Below are 23,434 nucleotides of genomic sequence, written 5' to 3' on the forward strand. Positions count from 1 at the left end.
ACCTTTAATTGGTCACTTAATGCTTGCTTTCCCAAGCACGGTCGACAGAACTATATACCTTGTACATTGGGCATGCACTCTTTGGGATATTCAAGAGCCTGTGTCTGCGCGAATCAATCAATTTACTAGTAGATGGCGATTAGGATGCTTCTTATTAAGTAGCAGCGGATAGCAGTAGTAGTTTTAGCGTGTATCAGCAGCGGTAGTGGCAGCGGCACTTCTTCTAGTAAAAAGCTGTCTTTGGGCGGTAGCAGCATGCTGATGGAATCTCCTTAAAAAGTCTCAGTTTCATTTTTTTTACTTGTCATTTTTGATTTGAGTGAAACCTTACATAGATGTCGCAAAGATACCATTTTGTGCTATTTGTTTTTTCAATCATGACTTGTTTTTGAGATGGTATGTAAAAATGCTACATAGAAAACGTATTGATGATTACAAATATTTTTAGAGCCAAAACGGTTCGTTTGATTGGTATGACGTATTTGGCAAAGTTGTAGATAATAATTTTGTCTTTCTGAGAAAAACATAAACTCTGAAAAAAAACAGAGGGGTTGTGTGCAAAGCCACGACCGCAAGCTGACGTAAAACTACGTAAGGTTGTTTGTAACATTACTTGCATTGCTGTTGCGTTTGAAAATGATCAATAACAATAACTTTCATCCAACACTAATAAAATTACTCTGGAAAAAAAAAGGTGACACTGGAAAGATTCAAAATGGTATCTCACGTCGATTTACGGCCACTTTCAAATTCTAGTTGTTGACTTCCGATTTCTGGAAAATAACCAAAAATGGCCTGACACTGCTGAATATGGATATTTCCGGAACCGGGCGGATGCCTGGAAGCCGCAAATCAAAACTGGCAATTTCCGATAGGCCGTAAATCAACCCTAGTTGCCACTTGATTCACGCAAAAGTTCAAGCTTTAATCAACCAATGTGTCCGCGAAATGATTGCTCTGAAGAATATGTGAAATGCATAACACAACAGTTGTACAATGAACATTGTACATTGTACATTGTACATAGACAGAAATCGAAATTAGAATGTGTATCATACACACAAAAATCTGGATGTTTCGGTGAACTCCGGTTTTGGATGAACGATCAGTTTTGGGGCGCATATTAATGATGGGCCATTTTTAACAGCAATCAGCAATGTTTTTGTTTCCATAGAATTAGGTGACGCTGCTGCGTTACGTTAAACAGAATGCATAAGAATAAAATCAGAGTCATAGTGAAATGCTAAATGTTTTCAACAAATCTAATGTCTTTTTAATTGTTAATGATTCAACGATGTTTTCAAATGACCGGATTCATGAAGGTGCATCGATCAGGTCATATTTTCATTCATTTAGTCAGTACCCTAGTAACAATATTGGTTTTATCAAAGTTTTATAACGCTTAATAAACCCAAACCAGCGCTATAAAACTTTCATAAAACCAGTTTTGTTACATGGGTATCCATCTTATCAGTATTGATCGCTGGCTGCACTCTTCAACGATACCAGCCTGCTAACAACCAGTTGATACTTTATAAGTGTAGTAGTTTGGAGGAACGTAATACATTTAAAATACGCTGGATCATCAATTTGTCTTGTCCAGAACACATTCGTTGTGCAGGTTTCAATTTTAATCATCAGTTGTACTAATTCCGCACAATTTTGATGTGGTTTAGCACCGTTCAACTTTTGCGTGTACACTGGGATCGCATTTTACGCGGTTGGTTGTACCGCATTTATTTGATACCGCGTACAAACCATCTTCCGAATCGAGTAAAAACAATCCGCGTTATTGTAAAAATATCCCGTTCAAAAAAACGCATAAAAACAACCCGCGTAAAAAGCGACCACAGTGTAGTATTGTAACCAGTGTTGTCAGTGTCACTCGTAAGCAACATGCAACTTATGTGAGGTTCTCGTTGCTGCCGCTATCACACACTGGAGAATTCTCCATTCAAGCTATTTCTCGTTCTTTTTTGCTTTCTTTCTTGCTCGCATTCGCTTCCGAGATCAGTAGGGGAGTATGAACTCCCGTCTACTCTCCTCTTGTGTACTAATGTGTACCTACTCCCCTACTCGCGAGAATAACCAGCCGAAGACAATTGTTTCAAGATGCTTTGCGATGGTCGCAGAGGGACAAAAAAATAATAGGGTATCGGACTACTTCGGCTGGTTTTGCAGTGGACTGCGGTAAAAAACTTACCAAAGCAGTCCGATATCCTACACGTTGCGATAATTTGCATATTCTTGGCCCCACAGTCGGCTGTCGGTGCATGAAGCAAAACCGGGTAGATGAAGAAAGCATTTTCGTTTTCGTGCACAGTTTTTCAAGCACTCCTTCTAGTCGAGCAATTTTAATCTTGCACTCCTACTCGCAAGCAGGAACTCGCGTACTCTTTTACAGTCGCTGAGTAGCAATCCAAAAAAGTTTTGGCGTGTCGGTGCGTGCTTGCTGCTACTTAGGGGAATGCATGAAGAATAAAAAGTATCTCGAAAGCGTGTGTGCAAAAGGCTTGAGAAGCGTAGCATACGTATCGTTCTCAAGAAGTAATCAGGAACAAAGTTTTGCTTCTTGCTCGCTTTGCAACGCTCATTGTAACAAACAGCTGTATGTAGTTCTACGTCAATTTTGCGGTCGTGGCTTTGCACACAACCTTTGTGATTTTTTATCAAGGTAACCAAAAGCTAAAAAGAAATTTTTAGTAAAAAGTGCAAGGTTGACAAATAAAAGATAAATTTTTTATTGAAGAATATCGTATTGAAAAAAATTCAATTCCAACACTTTTCGACACAATTGTTTGTATTCTAATGATTTCAAAAGATTTGGATAGACATTCTAAATCGAAAAGCTGTAAAAGTTCAGGATGGAGAAATGTATGACATTTTTTTTACAGTTAAGTTTTTTTACGCGGAGGATGAATACCTCGTAAACAACTGCGTTTATTCGAAAAACCGCGAAAGGCAAAAAGCTTTTTTTGACTTAATCTTTACTCAATATGTACTTGGTTCCCAACACGCGTTGATTAAAAAAATGGCGGAGTACAGACGAACGACGGAGAATGGCGACGGCGCATGAACCACGAACTGCACGCGCTGCCTGGAGAGAATCCCATTACACACCTGGCGAAAGTCAATAGGTTGCGGTGGGCTGGTCACGTCGTAAGGATGCCGGACGACAACCCTGTGAAATCACTTCTCTTCAGCAACCCTACCGGCACCAGAAATAGAGGGGCGCATCGTGCACGATGGCTAGACCAGATCGAAGGAGACTTGCGGATGATGAGACGACTGGGGAACTGGCGAAACACAGCCCAAAACCGAGTAACATGGCGACAAATTCGTGATACAGCACGAACCAACACGGCTCTCGTCTGATTGGTAAGGTAATGTAATTGGAATAAAAATAATCCTGGTAAAACCTAGAAAGGTCCGATGAAATCGACGAATATTTGCCAATTGTATCGGAAACTTATGTGAATAAGCGATTTAAAAATGAGAAACCATAAATAAAAATCATCCGCGTTAATTCCACAAATTACGTAAAAAAGATGTGTAAAAGACGTCTGTGTGTCTTCTTCGATTTTAAATCAAAAAAGTTGCCACTTTTACAAGTCATATCAATCACTTCATAAGGGTTAGTGCCTATTACTATATTGTTGTAAATTTGTTCTATATAGTCAACAAAAACGATAAAAAACGTTATTGTCGACCAGCTTTCTGTGATTATTTTCGAGATCATATTCAGTAAATGTCGCATTTATTACCAACGGAGCTCGGATCATTACAACAAGAATGATTGCGAGAATGCCCTTGTTTTTTGCCAAAATCTGTTATTACTAACTTTAGTAATTAGACTAGAACTTTGAAACTACAGCTGTCATATCTGAAGCAAAAAAAACATTAAATATGGTCTGAAATAGCCTCTCAATGACAATTACATGTTTTTTGCTTCAATAGCACCCCAACACACGATCGATTTTTCGATTACAACTAGTTTTTTTTTAATTAACGCACCGTATAAAGCATGTGAAAAAATATTTATATCAATCGATCGCAAACGCGAAAAAGGAAAACTAGTGTAAATAAACCGTGCAACCACTTTGACTGCCTCGGAATTAGCGGACCAAAACGTTTCTTGTTGCCCAATGTATGTTACATCAGCAAATTAAAAAAACAACGGACGGCCATCCGTGAATGAGGTTCGCTAAACCATGAAATATTGGATTGATGCGAGTATAGTTTCAGTCGCAATCTATCTGATCTAGAGTTACAAAGAACTCAATTTCCGTCTGTTGGTTGCTAATTGTTTTAATAGGCTTCAATGAAAATGAAAAGCGAAAGCACCTTCACCTCTGTAATAATCTAAACCGCATGCGGTCAGTTGTACCTTGGTGCAGAATAACCAATCATTTTGGGATTGTTACATAAAACAGTTTTCGCACGTCCTACATGAAATTCAGCTCAAACGGGTAGTGCATGTTGTTTTGACTTTTTGGTGAACTTTTCTCATGGAAGTTGTCGAGATTTGCTGCGATCAGCAGAAAACGTATGCTGATCCGGAACAAAAAAAATCAAGTCTCACGATGCTCATTTTCCGACTCCAATCGGTTCGTGACTGGCGTTTCGAGTGTAGGTATAAGTTGAATTTTTCCTTCAACTTTACTCCGTGTGCAAAACAGTATTTGCTACAGTTTGTTTGTGGGGCTATTGTTGGTGAAGAAGTGTTCGTTTTCTATTATCTTTACTTTTTGCCATCCATCTAACCATCATCTTGACTCGTCAGCTGCAACATTCACGGTCGATTTCAGACGATTTGCCTCTTAAAGCGTTGCTGTTGTTTTTTTTTGGTGGAAATTCCTAACTAACGAAAGACCAAACTACCAAGGAGAGGAACATGTTCGAATCTTAGCCGTCCATCTTTCGAGTGGTACAGCGTCTAGTGATGCTTTTGAAGAAAATTTGCATACCGTGCTGGGGTGTTGTTGTTTTGTAAGTTTTTTTTCCGACTTGAACGAATGAGAATGTTTACTCTGGCGGTATTTTTTCTCACAGCTTCAAGCACTTCCATCGCATCGTCGTTCGAAAGCGCAGTGCTTCGATGCGATGCGGTGATTGTTCAATGAGGTACGTGAATTTGGTTCCTCAAGGCGAAGCACTCCCAAAACGGTGTTGATTTTACTTTCACGCAGAATATAAACATTTTTCTACCAGTTGGTGGTTTTGAATCGTAAAAATATTCTCACTTTTGAAGAAAATCGAAATCACACTGCAGGTGGGGTATCTTTTGTGATAATTGAACTAAGAAGTGTTCCATCAAATTTGAACAGAGAACAATATTCGTCTGAAGCTGGGTGGCATAAAGGAACCTACAAAACGGTCACATCATGGAAAATATATTCGAGGCATTAGTTAAACCCACAGAGCAAGCGGAAAGTCCAGTGGGCAATCCAGTCATCACCTCGCACTGATCTGTGTTTCGTTCTGTGGTTAGACATTTCACTCAGTCTGTATACTAGGGTAGATGATCCAATAGTTGTGGTAGCACCAATAGTTGCGGCATCGCTTTCAAATTCATCGTTTAAACTAATTAGAACCGAATTGCTGAATGTTAAACCGAATTGCTACATGTTGAAGAAATATTAGATTAAACATAAGTACATATGTTACTACAACAATATATACTGAAAATATCCAAATTACTGAAGAATACTGTATTTTTCAGAAACTTACCCGGAAGGCACCACTCACTACCTATTTTCTTATTTTGTCCACGATTGTTTTAAGATATGTGTGTGGTTTTAGTACGATTATTACTCATATAATTATTTTCCCAGATAACAGTTTATTATGGAAACTGTTGCACAGGTGAAGTTCGTTAATAGATGATCATATTACTTATAAATTACTTCCTCCACTATTGGATCACAAGACACATTATGCTCTTATACTTGCGGTATGTTTCGCAATTCTGATTTACGTTTATCAGAACATATGTATGTGGGACTACTTGTGTATATTAGGGACAAGCAGGTACTAGGGGACATACCTAAATGATGTAACTTATTACTATTCAATTTTTGAACCCCACCTTCCCCTGCCACCGTGTATTTACCGATACTTCATACATGATCGGCCACAAAAGCTATCGCTCTCACCCCTAAAATGCTGTTTTATGCATTTATGACCTCTTAATCGATGCTTACCCACTGCTTTTGGTCTTGTAATTCTTTTAACGAGCCTTTCACAGCTTCAGTCGCTCTTTTAGTAAACACTAACATCAAAAATGTAAACGCAAACATGGTACGAAGCAGAGGTAATAGACTCTAACTTCCAGGGTTGAGAAGTCACCATTTGTGAAAAAAAAAATTCTTCTGAATATTTCAAAATGAGCGCCATTGGTCTTTCTCTTTAGCCAATTTCAGCCCTTTTTCAAATGTTAGTCTAAAGACATTTTATAAAAAGTATGCAAAATTTGTTTTATTTTAATAAAACCTACATACCCTCACTGAATTTTGCCAACATATGACCAAATTGGCGCAAAATCCGTCTCTTAGTTAACTTCGTGCATTTTTGTATTTACTTGCAAACCGACTTGTCAACCTATTAAAAACAATATGATAAATAGTAAAACAATCAAAAACCACTTCAAGCGAGGCAAATACCTTCATTTAACCAAGCAAACACGAATGTTTTATATACCGCAACTACAGGAACACCCATACACAACTATAGGAACTCTACCGCAACTATTGGAATAAAAGCGTGCAACTTATTTTAGTTAATTTAAACCCTCAAAGCGGGTTCAAAGTCAATTTTAAGGTGCAAAATTATCAAATAGAACCCATTTCATCAGAAAATAGTGAAACGGACCAGCTAGATTCGTTTTTCTTAGCCAAAACATGGCTAAACATGCATAACTTGTGCTTAGCTCCTCCACTATTGGGTCATTTACCCTACTGCATCTTTCATAGCGCACATCACAACATGCTATTTTAGGATTTATTTACATTCTCTTCGATCGTACATCAATTGGGAGTTAAAGAAGGAGTGAGTCATGCTTATGATGAGATTTAAATGACGTATATCACTCCTTTTATAGGAGAACCTTCGCGAAATCCAATCTAACTTTGTGGGTTGTCTAATTAAACAGCTTTGCATATTTACTTTTTGTTTTTGTGAATCATCAATTTTGAGTCAGCCGAGAAAAAGCCTTAAAAAAAGTATGAAAAATCACAACTTAAATTATATGAATTCGATTTAAGGTATTTGACTTGAATTAAGGTTGTAGAAAGTTGATTTTTCTCTGAAAAGTACACTGAAAAATAACTTTCATGATTTTCTATAATAAGTTGGATTGAAATGGAATTTTTCATTACTGTACAATTTTATAACTAACCAAAATAATTTAATTTTTGTTCTATTTTTAGATAAATTAAAATTTTGTGACTTCCATTTGAGTAGTGCGCAATCTGTAACTAACAGTACACAGAGATGCTAGAGAGCACCACCTATTTGATTACATTTCTCCTATAAACAAACAGTGATATTGCGCTAACGTACTTGAATATGTTATCCATGGACAGAGTTCACTTTCTATTCCTATCGGAACTGACTTATCGGAAGCTACAATCGAGGGAGAGAGATAAGATCGACCGTTATCTTTATTTGTGAAATATGGAACGCTTACCTTGGCAAAGTGTTCATGCCATATGGGGAGCAATTTAAAGAAAAGTGTTTTTGTGTTTAGTTCAATAGTGTTTGTTTGTTCAATTGAGAATTTTATAGGAACGATTGTTTGAGCCGGTGGTTTTCTATATGCTAATTACCGGTTAGCGCTCTAACGCGGCTTCTTATTTATCTATACTCCAATGACATCATCGGGAGCTTTTCTGGTCGCGGCGAAGCAAATAACATTTTCGTCATGTTCAAGTTTTAGATAAGCGTGTGATTTGAAAGTTACCCAATAACAATAGTCACCAACAATCCTGTATGCTGTATGCTTAATATAATTTAAAAAGCATTAATTACTAACTAAACAACATAGTATAATCCATCGACTTTCTAACGGAATTTTGGATTGTCATTCTATTTTGAGGATGCTTTCACCAACCTAGAAGATTGGTGTCTAAATTGAGATGCATGCTCGGAAGAAAACATTCGCCAGTCACTATTATCACAAGGCCAATTGGGATCGATATCGTACCACGATCGAAGAAAGCTTCAATTGTGATATTGTTTTACAAAACAGTGCTGACATCGACGGAGAATTGGATGATTTGTGCAGTTTAATACTCAATGCCCGAAACTTATTAGTTCCTAAGGCTAGAGTGAAATTTAATACACCAATCATTGACAATGAGCAGTGGTGGGCACCATTCCGCTAATTCGCTAATTCGCTAATTAGGGACGCTAAAATTCAGTTAGCGATTTAGCGATTTCACTAATTTTTGACCTGGTTAGCGAAACTGTTAGCGGCGCTAAAATTTTGGCCTTCGAAACGCTAATCGCTAATTCGGTAAATTTTGTGGAGAAGCGACAATAGAAATATTTAGAAAAACTGTGAATTTCTGATGGTTCTTGTCAGTTTTTTTTACCCTAGAATGGAGTTCCAGTTGCGTACAAGGCACAGGAGCATTTTGAAAAACAAGCACAAGGTCTAGATTGAATTTTTGGCACACCAAGAACTTTGATGAATTGCAATGCGCTTGAAATTATGACAACTTTGGTTCTATTTTTTCGATTCAGATAATAATTGAATTTTCATGAAAACATTCCTAAGAGTATCTATTTTTAATGCAAGCTAAATAACTTTTGTTATTCTTGTTTTTACAAAATCAAATATGAATACCGTTTCGTGAACCTCTTACTGTAAATAGCTTTAAAAAGTAATTGTTTTCGTTTATTTAACCAAAACAGATCAAAGTGGTCCAAATCTTACAAAACATGAGCAATAAATATAGCGATATGACTATTTACATATTAATAAGTTAGCGATTAGCGAAAGTTCCGCTAATGTGGGTTTAGCGTTTAGCGATTATCGAGCTAAATTTTCCGGTTAGCGACTTAGCGATTAGCGTCGCTAAATTTTCGGTTAGCGGTGCCCACCACTGACAATGAGCTTCAACTTCTTATACGTTTGAAGAACATACGGAGACGTCAATATCGAAGAACACGTGATCCTGCTTTGAAAGTTGTTTTTAAAGATTTACAAACGAAAATTAAACATAGATTCACTCTCTTGCGAATTGAAAATTTCATGAGAGAAGTTGAACAACTAAAACCATATTCCAAACCTTTCTGGAAGCTTTCGAAGGTTCTTAAGAAACCTTCAAAGCCCATTCCAGTCCTCAAAGATGGTGACAACACATTTCTTACGAATGAACAAAAAGCTCAAAAACTTGCTCAGCAGTTTGAGAGTGTTCATAATTTCAATTTGAACTAATGAGTCCTATTGAAAATGAAGTATCACAAAAGTATGATCAGATCACCACTCAAGAATTTCTTCCTGAAGAAGTACTAGGAACAAACTTGAACGAAATACGAACTATTATCAAGAACTTTAAAAACAGGAAAGCACCAGGAGATGATGGGATTTTTTATATCCTCCCCAAAAGACTTCCCGAAAGCTCTTTAAATTTCTTGGTGAGAATTTTTAACAGATGCTTTGAACTAGCATATTTTCCTTCAAAATGGAAAAATGTCAAAGTCACTCCAATTTTAAAACCTGAAAGAAATCCAGCTGAAGCATCAAGTTATCGTCCAATAGTTTACTCTATTCTATAAGAAAACTATTTGAAAGAATGATTCTTAATAGAATGATGACACATATCAATGAAAATTCAATTATTTCAAATGAGCAGTTTGGATTTCGCCATGGGCATTCGACTACTCATCAGTTACTTAGAGTATCTAATATGATTCGTACTAATAAATCTGAAGGTTATTCCACTGGAGCTGCTCTTCTAGACATAGAAATAGCATTCGACAGTGTTTGGCATAAAGGATTGATAGCAAAAATGTCCAATTTCCGTTTTCCTCTTTACATCAAAAAAATGATACAAAGTTACTTGACAGACCGCACTCTTCAGGTTAACTATTTAAATAGTAAATCTGATAGATTGCCTGTTAGAGCTGGTGTACCTCAAGGAAGTATCTTGGGCCCAGTCTTATTTAATATTCTTACTTCTGATCTTCCTGATTTACCACCAGAATGTGAGAAAGCTCTGTTGTGTGACGATACAAGCATTTCCGTAAAAAGGAAAAATCCTTCGTGTCATATGCAGTAGGCTACAAAAAAGTCTAGACAGGGGAACTGCTCCATTATTCATCTCATTAAGCCAATATTCACGAAGAATGCACGGATTAAACAACAAATTTTCATGAAATCATTGAACAAATAAACAAAATACGCTTACGTGCTCTTATAGAATCGTTTAGTATTGTATATTTAGTAAACTTAGCTAGATTTATCCTGAATTTTGTAAAACAAACCATTTTGCAGAACGCTTCCATATCCATTTCAAAATTTAAATCACTGCTCAATTATTCATCTCACGAGGCCCCCATATTCATCACACTGCAATGCACTGTTAATCATGAATGAATCACATTATCATGAGTGAACGTAACCGCAGCCCGTCGTAGTAGGTTACCTAGATATCCGCTGTAGTTGTTTACGTGCAAATATGGTAACCTAGGTAACCACTGCCGTGCTGTCCATTTATGTCAATTATGTCGGAATTATTCAACATTTTCAGTATGATTTGTTCGTATTAACAGAAACCGATTTGACAACTTTTTATTTTCTCCAAGGCAGTGAAAACAGATGAAAATACATACAGTTGAAATTTAGGAATTGTAGAAATTCATCTCATATATTTTTGCTAATTCAAGCTGGTTTTTGGAAATTTGAGGTGAACGTTTCAAAGATTAAAGTATTCTTAGTGTAGTGAGTGATTTTGTTTAGTGATTAAAACAAAAAATGGTCCGCTAGTGATGAGAAAAACTTTGGTTGGCTGCTGAACGAGTCCCGTTGAAGCCGTACAAAACAATGCGCGGATTTTGTTTTCTGAGGTAGGTGATTGGAATAAATGAGTTTTCGATTCCATGGATTAGCAGATTGGTTTAAGAAGAAAATATGCGTTTTTTCCTGTTTTCAATTGTGTTTACATGTTGAATGAGATGAATATACGGGCTGAGATGAATAATGGAGCAGTTCCCCTATATTTGCCGAAATGGAAGATTTCTCCTAATGCATCAAAAACACAATTAATTATTTTTCCCATAAACCAAGATCTTCTTTTCTTAAACCCACCAATAATCATGTTGTTAAGATGAACGGTGCAATCTTAAATTGGTCTGACCAAATTAAATATTTAGGGCTAATTTATGATACAAATCTTACCTTCAACGAGCACATTGAGAATATCGAAACAAAGTGCATTAAATATATAAAATGTTTATCCTCTTATCAACAGAAATTCTAGACTTTGTCTCAATAATCTGTTAATTTACAAACAAATATTTAGACCAGCAATGTTATATGCAGTCCCCATCTGGACAAGTTGTTGTACAACCAGAAAGAATATGCTTCAAAGGATTCAGAACAAACTTCTCTAAATGATATTGAAGCGAACTACACAGGCTTACTAATGTGGAAACATTAGAAAATATGTCAAACCAAATTATCAATAAGTTCCGACAAAAAATCGTTGCAATTCTCAATTACAACGATTAGCTCACTTTATAGTCAGTAAAATAGGTGTAAGTTTAGATTAAGGTTTAATATTAAATTCCTTTTTTTCTTGACAAGTAGGTTAACAATTTTCCTACAATTATATTCACGTAACTGCGGAAACAACTACAATCTTTTAATGAAATAAAGCTTGAAAAATATGTAATAGTGTTGATATGTCACCGTTTGTGGCAGAACACAAAATAAAAATTCTCAATAAATATTAGTAAATAATTCATCACAAAACATTAATTAAAAAAAATCGCCTTTCACTTATTGTGTGTCACCTTCATATGCACAGTATCATAGACATACTGTACGACTGCCTAGAACCCAGAACATAGCCGTATGATTTATTGGTTGGCTCCTGTTATGTAAAGCGTCAGCATCTGCTGCTGTCGAAAGATTATTAATAGGTACCGAAGTGATCCTTTAATCAACAGAAGAACAGAGGAAAGTCGAAATACCGCGAGTCACCTGCTACTAAGGCACGTGCTACTGGATCAAGCATCTGTGCTATAAGATGTTATCTCATACCGCAGGCATCTTCGAAATTTTATCAAACAACAGCAGGTGAAACATGAGCCGCATTACAGTAGATGTAGGGTAGATGATCCAATAGTTGTGGTAGCACCAATAGTTGCGGCATCGCTTTTGAAATTCATCGTTTAAACTAATTAGAACCGAATTGCTTATGCTACATGTTGAAGAAATGATAGATTAAACATAAGTACATATGTTACTACAACAATATATACTGAAAATATCCAAATTACTGAAGAATATTGTATTTTTCAGAAACTTACCCGGAAGGCACCACTCACTACCCATTTTCTTATTTTGTCCACGAAGGTTTTAAGTTATGTGTGTGGTTTTAGTACGATTATTACTCATATAATTATTTTCCCAGATAATAGTTTATTATGGAAACTGTTTCACAGGTGAAGTTCGTTAATAGATGCTCATATTATTTATAAATTACTTCCTCCACTATTGGATCACAGGATACACTATGCTCTTATAGTTGCGGTATGTTTCGCAATTCTGATTTACGTTTATCAGAACATATGTAGGTGGGACTACTTGTATATATTAGGGACAAGCAGGTACTAGGGGACATACCTAAATGATGTAACTTATTACTGTTCAATTTTTGAACCTCACCTTTCCCTGCCACCGTGTGTTTACCGATACTTCATACATGATCGGCCACAAAAGCTATCGCTCTCACCCCTAAAATGCTATATTATTTATGTATGACCTCTTAATCGAAGCTTACCCACTGCTTTTGGTCTTGTAATTCTTTTAACGAGCCTTTCACAGCTTCAGTCGCTCTTTTAGTAAACACTAACGTCGAAAATGTAGGCGCAAACATGGTACGAAGCCGAGGTAATAGACTCTAACTTCCAGTGTTGAGAAGTCACCATTTGTGAAAAAGAAAATTCTTCTGAATATTTCAAAATGAGCGCCATTGGTCTTCCTCTTCAGCCAATTTCAGCCCTTTTCAAATGTTAGTCTAAAGACATTTTATAAAAAGTATGCAAAATTTGTTTTATTTTAAAAAAACCTACATACCCTTACTGAATTTTGCCAACATCTGACCAAATTGGCGCAAAATCCGTCTCTTAGTTAACTTCGTGCATTTTTGTATTTACTTGCAAACCGACTTGTCAACCTATTAAAAACAATATGATAAATAGTAAAACAATCAAAAACCACTTCAAGCGAGGCAAATACCTTCATTTAACCACACAAACACGAATGTTTTATATACCGCAACTACAGGAACACCCATTCACAACTATAGGAACTCTACCGCAACTATTGGAACAAAAGCGTGCAACATATTTTAGTTAATTTAAACCCTCAAAGCGGGTTCAAAAACAATTTTAAGGTGCAAAATTATCAAATAGAACCCATTTCAACAGAAAATAGTGAAACGGACCAGCTAGATTCGTTTTTCTTAGCCAAAACATGGCTAAACATGCATAGCTCGTGCTTAGCTCCTCCACTATTGGGTCATTTACCCTATGTGCAAGTTTTTACCCTCACTAAAGAATTCAAACAAATTTGTAAGAAGCTTTTAGAGTTAAAAATCGTGTTCAAAACTATCAAACCATCGTGAGACATTTTATCCCGAGTGGGGTCAAGCAAACTACACCTGGACAAAGCACACGCATCCACACGTTCCTTCGTTGAAATCTTTTGATTCCTCCTCTCGCTTCCTGATTCCTGTTTTTATGTGACGAACGGCAGAGAGAGAGGCACACCATCATCATTATTATCATCATCATCGTACTAAAAAAGCGCTGACGGTTATTGGATGACCTTCTTTTCCGCTGTGTCTCACTTATATCGGAACGGTCGAGTCGGGCCCTACGGTGGAATTTTATGGCCACTCCTTCGATCATCATCCAATTCTACTCGTATACGCATTATGCCGTTTGAGTGTCCGTAGGGCTCCTAGTGAGAACTGCTGAATAGTTTGAACATTCCTGGTTAACTCTCAACCGATTTCCTCTCGAAGTTCTTTTGAAGTTTGCAGCGACTCTCTCACGATCGTGTATTAGCATTTTTATTACCTTTAGGTGTTTCTTTCTTCGGCAGACTACCTTTCTCGGTTGTTTACGGCTTTTTATCTTCCTTTTACCTTCAACATGTTAGGAGTTTCTCGTCACATCGAGTTTCCAAATCACTCCTGTGGTCGGGTACTTTATTTTGACACATACATCCAAACCTCGTTATGTGTAGCCCTGCTTGATCATGCACAATAAATTTTCTTTTTTTTTCACTTTCCGCGAATTTTTCCCATTATCTAGTTAGATACACATTAGACGGTAATTTGCTACAAACCCCTCATCCTCCTCGGTTGTTAACCACCCTTTTTCGGTCCCAAACAGTTTTCATTTGGTTGTAATAGGAATTCGCAGTCAATGAAGATCATTAACACTCACATCATCAGTCTCGATGAATAGCTCAGTATCGAGAGAAAAATTCACACTCACACTTGGAAAACACATGATCGCTGAACGTCGTATACTTATATCTGTATAAGCGCGCTTATTATTGTTTGATGTTTGACGTTCGCATGTTTCTGCAACCCATTCCATTCTCTTCGGCTGCGCTGCTCTATGCTACGCTACGGATCTGATTCATGTCTCTTTTCAGGCCAAACGGAAAATGTTATCCCGCACCGTTCTGTTTCTGTCGGCAAGCGGTAACCGTAGGCTTTCTAGGTGTTGGAAAAAAGGTAGATGCGAATGCGAATACGAGCGAGCGAGCAAACGAACAACGATGACGCGAAATGAGTAAAGTTTTGAAGTTGACAACTACTGCCGATCGAGTGTGTACTCGGACGAACGCTACGAATAATGTGCGATAGCACGGTGGGTTAAAATAGGGGGATTCCTAAAGCAAAATGATTGTCAGGCAATAAAATTCATATATGAGTGAATACGATTAAAAACATAACGAAAATACTTTTTTAACAAAAAGAACTGAAATGGTCAACTGATCGTTCTCACGATAAACATAACCGAAATATTTTTCATGTTCTAGCAGAGCAAGGATTCTAACGTTATTGTATTTGACATGTTTTCATACACTCGATGGTGAACAAATTTCGATAAAATTAATATATGTATCCGTGGATCATAAATCATATATTGACATGGGGACACTCAAATGCGTTTGAAACGCATGGTTAGTACCTTTCCAATAGCATGGATTACTCAAACTGGAAAATTAATAGCTTTCCAATCATTGCTGTGAATTTTCAATCAAAAGTGCGTAAAATCTACAGACTTAAACGATGTTTTCCGTAGGCAAACGCAGAAGCGACGAACCCGGCGAGTAATCATTTTGTGTTCACAGAAATGGTCAAAAAGGTATAATTTTTCGTATATTCACAGTTTGAGCTCTAGAACAAACCTGTGTTGACCAGTGCACAATCGTCCAGAAACCGATTTTAGGGGAAAATTTGAATCTAACTCGAAAGCAATATATTAGCGAAAAAATTTATTCTTCGAAGTTGATATTAATGATGAATCACTAATTTAAAAACTATCAAAAATCAGGGTGACCCAAATTTTCTATTAAATCGAGTGTCTAACTTCTTCATCTTTATAGATGCTCTACAATATTGTAGTTAATTTTGAGAAAACTTGTAGAAAAAAGATTTTCTCTATCGTTGAAAATAACCTATTTAGATTGAAAAAACACCTTTTTTATTTAAGGTCAGATGTGAATCTATACTGTCCCTGAACGACTTTTAGGGCTTTTTGAGACAAAAAATTTGCAATGCTGACATCGTAAGCATCTCATCTCTAGTGAAAGTCATTGATTTTTTTCATAAAATATATGTCTTACTCATTTGTTTGTCGTCTTTTTGGGCAAACATAAAATACACTAAAGTCTTTTTCACGCGGAGAATACGCAGCGCGTAAAAAACCACGAAACTTCCGAAAAAAAAAGTAAAAAGTCTTCAATTCTGAAATCCTCGTAAAAAAGCTTTATTTGCTAAAGGTTTCAAATCATTTCGGCTACATACTTTCGAGAAAGAATCTATAGCAGTGTTATTTCTGCCTGCGAATCAAGCTGAAAATCCAGAAAATAAATATAAAAAAGTTAGGCCAAATCAGTGAATACAGGTCGGACTCGATTATCCGGAACATAAAAAAAATCATTCCTGATAATTCCGGATAATCGACTCGCAGAAAAAATATTCAAATTTGCTATTAACGAACATAAAATAAATATTCCTATTTTTCATTTGACGTTTATGATGCAGTGGCGTAACCAAAAATTATTTCTGAAGCGCAAAGGGGTAAATCTTGTGAAAAAAAAAAATAAAATAAATTGAACATTGATTATTTTCACACAATTTGAACATTTCCCAAACATGCCGGAAGTGACACAAATGGTACCAAATATGCCAGAAGGGATGGCAAAAGAAAGATTTCGGATTAAAAATCAAAAACGAACACAAAAAAAAAATAAAATTCCGGATAATCGAGTCCGACCTGTACATGGGTATTTGGCAAACGAATTGATATTGCAAAAAGATTGAAACATGCCACGTAAAAAACGACTTCTCTGAGAAATCCGCGTAAAAATCGCCGTAATTTCGAAATCTGAATAAATATACTACAAGGTATACAGCCCTAGGGTAGTATGAAATGGTGACATGTATTTTAAGAGATTTTTTATTACACGGGTTCAGAATCCGCAGACTGAATCGTTTGTTCAGTGACTTACGTATTGTTATTCTCAGCCTCCCCTTATTTTTTTTTAGAAATACATTTAACACTCGAGAGAATTTCGTTTACACTTGGCAACATTGTGCCTGTAGTGTTTTTTTTGTGTAACAACATTTATTTCACAAGACACAAGCGTGTCGTTGATGTTGAAGAAGCACCAAGAATTTCTCGTAATGCGTTTAAATCAGAAATAACTCTATTTTATAAAAAAACAAAACCCAGTAATGCTTACGTTATCAAAATGAATGGTTTTGTATGAATTATATTATATGAAAAAAACATTGAAGCCTTTACAAAGGTTCACTAATAGGCAAATATAAAATGATATGTTAAACAATGTTGATAATTTTGCTCTAGCAAAAAATCGTAGCTATCAACAATTACAAAGAAGTTAAAGTTTAAAAAGATTAATTTTTGTTTCATGCTCGATAAGTTTTTTCTATGTGCCAACAATTACATTCGCTGTATTACGAAGACGATATACGTATATTATTTGTAAAGTTAAAAAGAAACATCATCTAGCAATGTTGAAATGTACAAAAAGTTTCTAAAAAAATCTTTGTAAATGGACCAAAAATTCGCAAGCATTCGTTCTTACCCTTTTATAAATTTGTATATCTATGGATTTATTCTTTCGATATTATGCCGGTCACGATTATTTACTGAATTTCGAAGATAAACTGAAATAAAAATAACTTATTACTTAAAACCGTTGCAAAAATATTCAATACTTGCTGAATAATTTACAGTAATCATATTCATGGGTAAACTTTCAATCACCATCAGCAGCAGCATTGCCTCGATAGCATATAAATAGAAATGTACGAATATAAGTGTACCGTTGAAAGGAAAAGAAAAGAAAAAATTACAAAAAATATTGCCGCTGCAATACGAAAAGTACCGCTGCAATGCGAATAGAAGTGTACCGCTGCAATCATAGACGAGAGACCTGCGGTGCTCTGCTGCACAAATATTGTACGGTATTGTTGCATGTTTTCTTTCAAGACATCAGTTTTTATTACGAGCTAACAGCAGGTTTAGAATTTGTTTAAGACCAAGGTTTGTTTCAAACTTTTCGAAACCTTCGAGAAATCAATTTAGTCTAAGTTCATGGAAGCAAATGTTACTTGACCTGTTGGGACTGGGGAAGTTCTGTCATTTTTGCCACCTTCAACTTGTTTACTCTATGAGTGCAGAGGATAGGAATTTCTTCAAGGGTGAATGTGATAGCAACCATTTTGGTAATTCTCCCTAAAATTCGCTTGCGGACAGTTCAATGTGCGTGAAGGAGATAATTCAATTCCGTCAGGGCGAATTGATACAGAGAATATCACGGAATGGTTGGTGTCCATTCACGTCGTCTGTGCTAGGAATGCTCGCATGTGATTGGTTCTTTGTTCGCACAAATGTCTTTAAAATTTTTTATCCATTTTCACCGCGTAGCAATGAAATAATAATGATAACAAGGGTATTACAAAATTGTCCAACATGTTATCTATTCAACAATATATTGGTTATTGTTATCCATCATGTGGTTATGCTGTTATTAACGTTTGAATTCTGATGGTACATTTGCCAGTTTCATTCCCCATTTTACAGAATGCATCTCAGTATAGAAAACAAAGACGTAGTTCGACGTCAAAGTCGTATAGAAATAAAATCGCCAGTTATTTCTAATTTGGTGTCAATCAAGTGGAAGACGACCTGCGGGGCTCCACGGACGAGCTGCAGCCACGGAATGAATTGAATGGAGACGACTTCTAGAGTTGATCAATAAGGTAAGCTCCATTGAACTGTCCATAATTGAAAAATTGTCTAATATGCCATTTTGACCAAAATCGGGAAACAGTTTCTAGTAATAGTAAACACCTCAAACAGCATCCCCCCGGATTTCTTCGTGTTTCAAGAGCTTGAGCCTCACGCTTCCGCAATGGTTTGATCGAGGTGCACGAGACATCTGCCTCGTCGCCATTCTCGTCCTCACTTTTATGGCCATACTGTTTCAAAAAATTCGAAGCCATTTTTTTCACAAACTAAACGCGATATAATTTTAAAAATATTCACATTAGCAAAATTGCACACAGGTTTGTCAACTTTCTTTGCCGGGCTACTGCGTTGAAAATGCGCGACGGATTGAATTTGGCTGCAGATTTTTCTGTTCGAACTCAACGGCAAGGTTCTAGCATATATGAGAGGTAGAAACTTGCCGTTCAATCCGATGTTGTTGATATCAAGTTAATTTTGTCCTAAAAATCAATTTAATTTTGTCCTAAATCCTGGTCTAAGCATGGCCCATAAGAAACATACTTATGTTCAAACATGAACAGCTAAACAACTCAAAGCAAATATGTAAATGCTTAAGGTACACCCGAAATCATCAGTAGCACAACTTCTAAAAAAAAACATTCCATATTTCCAGTAAACTAAATTCACAACACATGGAACATATGGGTACACAACGCATTAGAGCTTCCCACGAATGTACCGGTTAATTAGAGCACCTTAATGCAGAGTAGCATCCACCTGATGACGGAGAAAATTTTATGCACTGCCGCAATCTAGATACGTATTCCAAAATGGAACACACACGGTGATTCCACATGGCAACCACCGTTACGCCGACAGAACATTTGCATCGCCGAGCGCCAGGGTGTGTTGTTCAAGATATTCATACATACATGCCACAACCTAGCGGACTCAGCAGGCTGGTCAGGCCCACCGTGCAGCGCGCGGGATCGTACAACTACCCCACCGAGTTCCTCTGAAAATCTGCTTCCAAGCCACAGCAGCAACGACGACGACAACGACGGCAGTTCAGCAGTTGAATTCCAATTTATGACTCACTTTGTGTGTTTGACGAACGACGAAATGCTATCCATACAAACGGCCACCTTTTGTTAGTTGTTTGTTGGCCACTCCGATCGACATCGTCATCACGACTTACCTAGTACGAGCACTCCAATCGTCGGAGCAAGGAATATATTAAATCGCATTTTGGATGCTTTTCAACCGCTATAAACTCTTCATTTAGGCTTCTGGGGTTGGGTCACAAAAACACTGAACACAGAGAACACACTAATTATATTTGCCGTTTTGGCCTGGTACGGTTACGGCGGACTGGTCGCTGAAGAACCTGCCTGCGTGAACTTTCCAGCTCGCTTTTCTTCTTACAATCTCAAACACTGAGCCAAAACACTCACTCTATAACACATATAGTGAAGAAAAGAAAGAAGAAAAAAACGGCAGACACTAAATACACCTTTCGCCGTTGTTCTCACACGGGAACACAATCACGACCGGCAGAGCGAACGGGATAGCATGATGGTGAAGGCACTTACAAACATAATCCGATTGAACCTGACCGCAGCGCAACAAGAATCCGAACCGCACGCACCGAAAGTTCAAACTCAACTGACGAAGGCTCTGAATAGGTAGTGGTCAAGCCAACGATCAATGGGTAGAGTAGAGCGGTTTGTTGTTTTGGTGGGCACTCGGGCACCTGAGAACGAGCCACGCTACAGAACTAACACCGGTGGGTGGTTCGTTCGTTGTGTTGGTTACAGGTGGAAACTACAGTGAAGGCTCCGCACGACAGACGGTGTCGGTCAGGTGTGGTGTGTAAACAATTCGATTTGATCAATGAAAATTAGGGATTTACTGTCTGAATGTAATTTTACGTCACAGGACATAAGAGGTCTAATTTAATTTAAGCAGACTTTTCTGCGGTAACGCAAGATTTAACTTCTTAATTTAGTAGATCGTTTCCAAGTTGAACCGCTAGTTGAGAGCTCTACTGTAGCTTAAACGCCCCTGTTTTTTATCTAGATAAAAACAGTGAGTTCACAATGTCATATAATAGTGCAGAAAATGATTCAGTAAAATAAGTTTATTAATTTGAATTAGGTACATGCCGTGTGTAAACCTTCTAGGGATCTAGGGAACTTTTATTTATTGAACTGAACAAAAAAATTGCACGGATATTCAAATTTCAGAGATCTACACATTAGGGACATTAGGAATTAACAAATACTCTTGAAGAAATTATTGAAAACTTTAACAAATATGTCTGATTCTGATGAAACTTTGTATATGTTTGGCTCTTCAATAGGTAGTTGGACCACCTTTTTTATAATAATCAATATTATTTAATAGATACACACCTTGGAGATTGTATCTCAAAATCTTTGATTTAGAAAATCATTTTCATGTTCGAAAAAGTATACATTGAAGAACAAATTTTATTTTTAAATAGGAGTGTAAACTTTTAATTAAATTTCCGAAAAATAGCATTCGAAAATAATGACATTTAGAAACTTTTAACATTTCTCAGAATGTTTTGTACATTTTTGAAATTCTTTTTTTTTTTTTGTAAATTACACATTTCAAATACAAAGAATAGTTTCTGATATTTTGATCAGTAATAGTTTTAGTTAACACATAGGGGAACAACTGGCAACACGGACAGGGCGAGCAAGATGGACCGTTGCTCATTTCTATATAAACCATTGAAATTAACATAAATCAGTTATGCCAGTTACATACCAACAGGATCCTGAGAGTTTCGAGATATTATGTAGATTTAAACAATAGTTAGTGATTTGAGAAAGAATCAAAATAAGCTCACCCTCAACAGCAGAGCAATGTGATGTAGTTTTGGCCGTGTCGAATTTAAGCTTCTGCTTCAATAAAACTTCAGAAAATATATTTGAGACACGTGGGTGAAGATAGTTTAGTGAAAATATTATTTTTTTGGAAATCACAGCGATCCAAAAAAATGTTTGCCTCTTGGGCAAGACGGTCAGTTGTTGTGTCAGCAAAATGGGCAGTCTGAGAAAACGACAATAGCACCATTTATTATTCTTTTTTCAGTATTCTTAGCATGCGATATGATACCTAAAGTAATTAACTCTCATTTGAAACAAAAATCATCATTAAAAACATTGTTAAAAGCTGTCAATATACTACATGTAAATGATGTGAATGATTCCATCGGCGCAGCCGACGGTAACCCTTAAACACGTGTGTTTTTGCGCAGCGCGTCGTCTCGTATAGAAAAGAAATTTGCTATAGTCTTTCATAGGTCTGTCTTACCAGCACAGCCGGTCCGTTTTATATGCACGTTGTGAAATAGTGGTTTTTCGAACCTGTTTTTATTTTAGTGAAAACTAATATAAAATCACTCTAAAAAGGAAAAGTTTGGCTGAATCCGATAAGGCAATCGTCACGTAGAAAATACAACGAGGTTACTTTTCACTGTAAAGCAGTGTTGCTGGAGAGTCATAATTTAGGTATTATAATTGTTCATAAATGATGTTGCAAAAGTATGTAAGGTACCTACATGATATTACCGAGTAATGTATTTCACTGTTCTAACTTTAAAAATGTATTGATTAATCGTTTTTTACTATTACGGTTGAAGTCAGGGGGTACCAAGAAACTTAGGAAGAAAAAAATTGATAGTAGAAGTATGCTTTATTGGACATATAATAAAAATCGAGTATTATTCGCCTATATATATTACATTTTGAATTTGTTTTATTTTCATTGACCTGCAAAAGTTGTTAAAAATAATCATTCTGGCATCAACGGTGTGGAACGTTCAAAAAAGTTTCAACGGGGATGACGGCCGTTACGAAAAGAAAAATAAGAAACCAGCTGTCACGTCTTGTTTTAGGATAGAGCATACAACTCCTGTCTTCCATTTCTCCGGTAGTCTTTCTTCTTCCTAAATTTTGGAATTTAGTCAATGAAGTGCTGTTGCTGGTGCTTTTTTGCCATGTTTATAAATACAGTGCTGTATTGTTCTTTGGAAATCAAATTTCGAGTTCGATCAGGATATTGGGAACCGGGACTCTGCTATCGTATGTAGACACTCGAAGGTTAATTACCTCTCGCCTCCTCCTTTTACTTGTCGACCACATCGCGCTTGCTTTTGATCAGGTCTCCCTCAACGTCCATGCATATATCCGGGAGTTTTTTATTGGTTCATCATTTCATAAAATTTGTGCGTATCATTAGCCCGAAACAGTTGCTTTAAGGGGTTTAACGGTAAAAAATTGGTCAAACAAACATGCCTAGAATGCGGTAATTTTTTTTATTAGAAATCAAATCATGTTTCTTTGTCAAGTTCAATTTGTACAGAATAAAGGAAAATTATTGTCTCAAGCTTCCTTTTAAGCGAATCGAATTGTCGGATCTTTCTCTGGACTCCTTCCATCAAGTTTTGTATAGCCTTCTTGGTCACTTTGTTCGGCTTGTTATTCAGCTTGATTCACAGACGACACTCCAAGCTTGCTTGAAACATCTCGGATGGAAAGGTTAGAATTCCGCTTGAAACCGTTGGTTACTCTTTTCGTCGTTTTTGCGGTTTTCGGATTTCGATTTCCCCCCGAATTTGTCTTCCTGGCAATTGACAAACCTTTTCCAATCACTTTTATTACAT

At 36.6% G+C, this 23,434-nt stretch overlaps 1 protein-coding gene across 3 annotated transcripts in view; it reads right to left on the bottom strand.

Annotated features, from left to right (window-relative positions):
- Nucleotides 1-20,391, bottom strand: part of LOC129727827 (protein crumbs) — a 111,800-nt gene extending 91,409 nt beyond the window's left edge. For 2 of the 3 annotated variants that reach the window (XM_055686040.1, XM_055686038.1), the window contains exon 1: nucleotides 19,937-20,391. In XM_055686040.1, coding sequence (XP_055542015.1) covers nucleotides 19,937-19,985 — 49 coding nt within the window. In that variant the 5' untranslated portion in view covers nucleotides 19,986-20,391. The remainder of the gene's footprint in view (nucleotides 1-19,936) is intronic. The other variant, XM_055686039.1, reaches the window with a different exon arrangement.
- Nucleotides 20,392-23,434: the final 3,043 nt, after the last annotated feature.

The sequence above is a fragment of the Wyeomyia smithii genome, chromosome 3 (genome assembly GCF_029784165.1).
Source record: "Wyeomyia smithii strain HCP4-BCI-WySm-NY-G18 chromosome 3, ASM2978416v1, whole genome shotgun sequence".
NCBI classification, from domain to species: Eukaryota; Metazoa; Arthropoda; class Insecta; order Diptera; family Culicidae; genus Wyeomyia; species Wyeomyia smithii.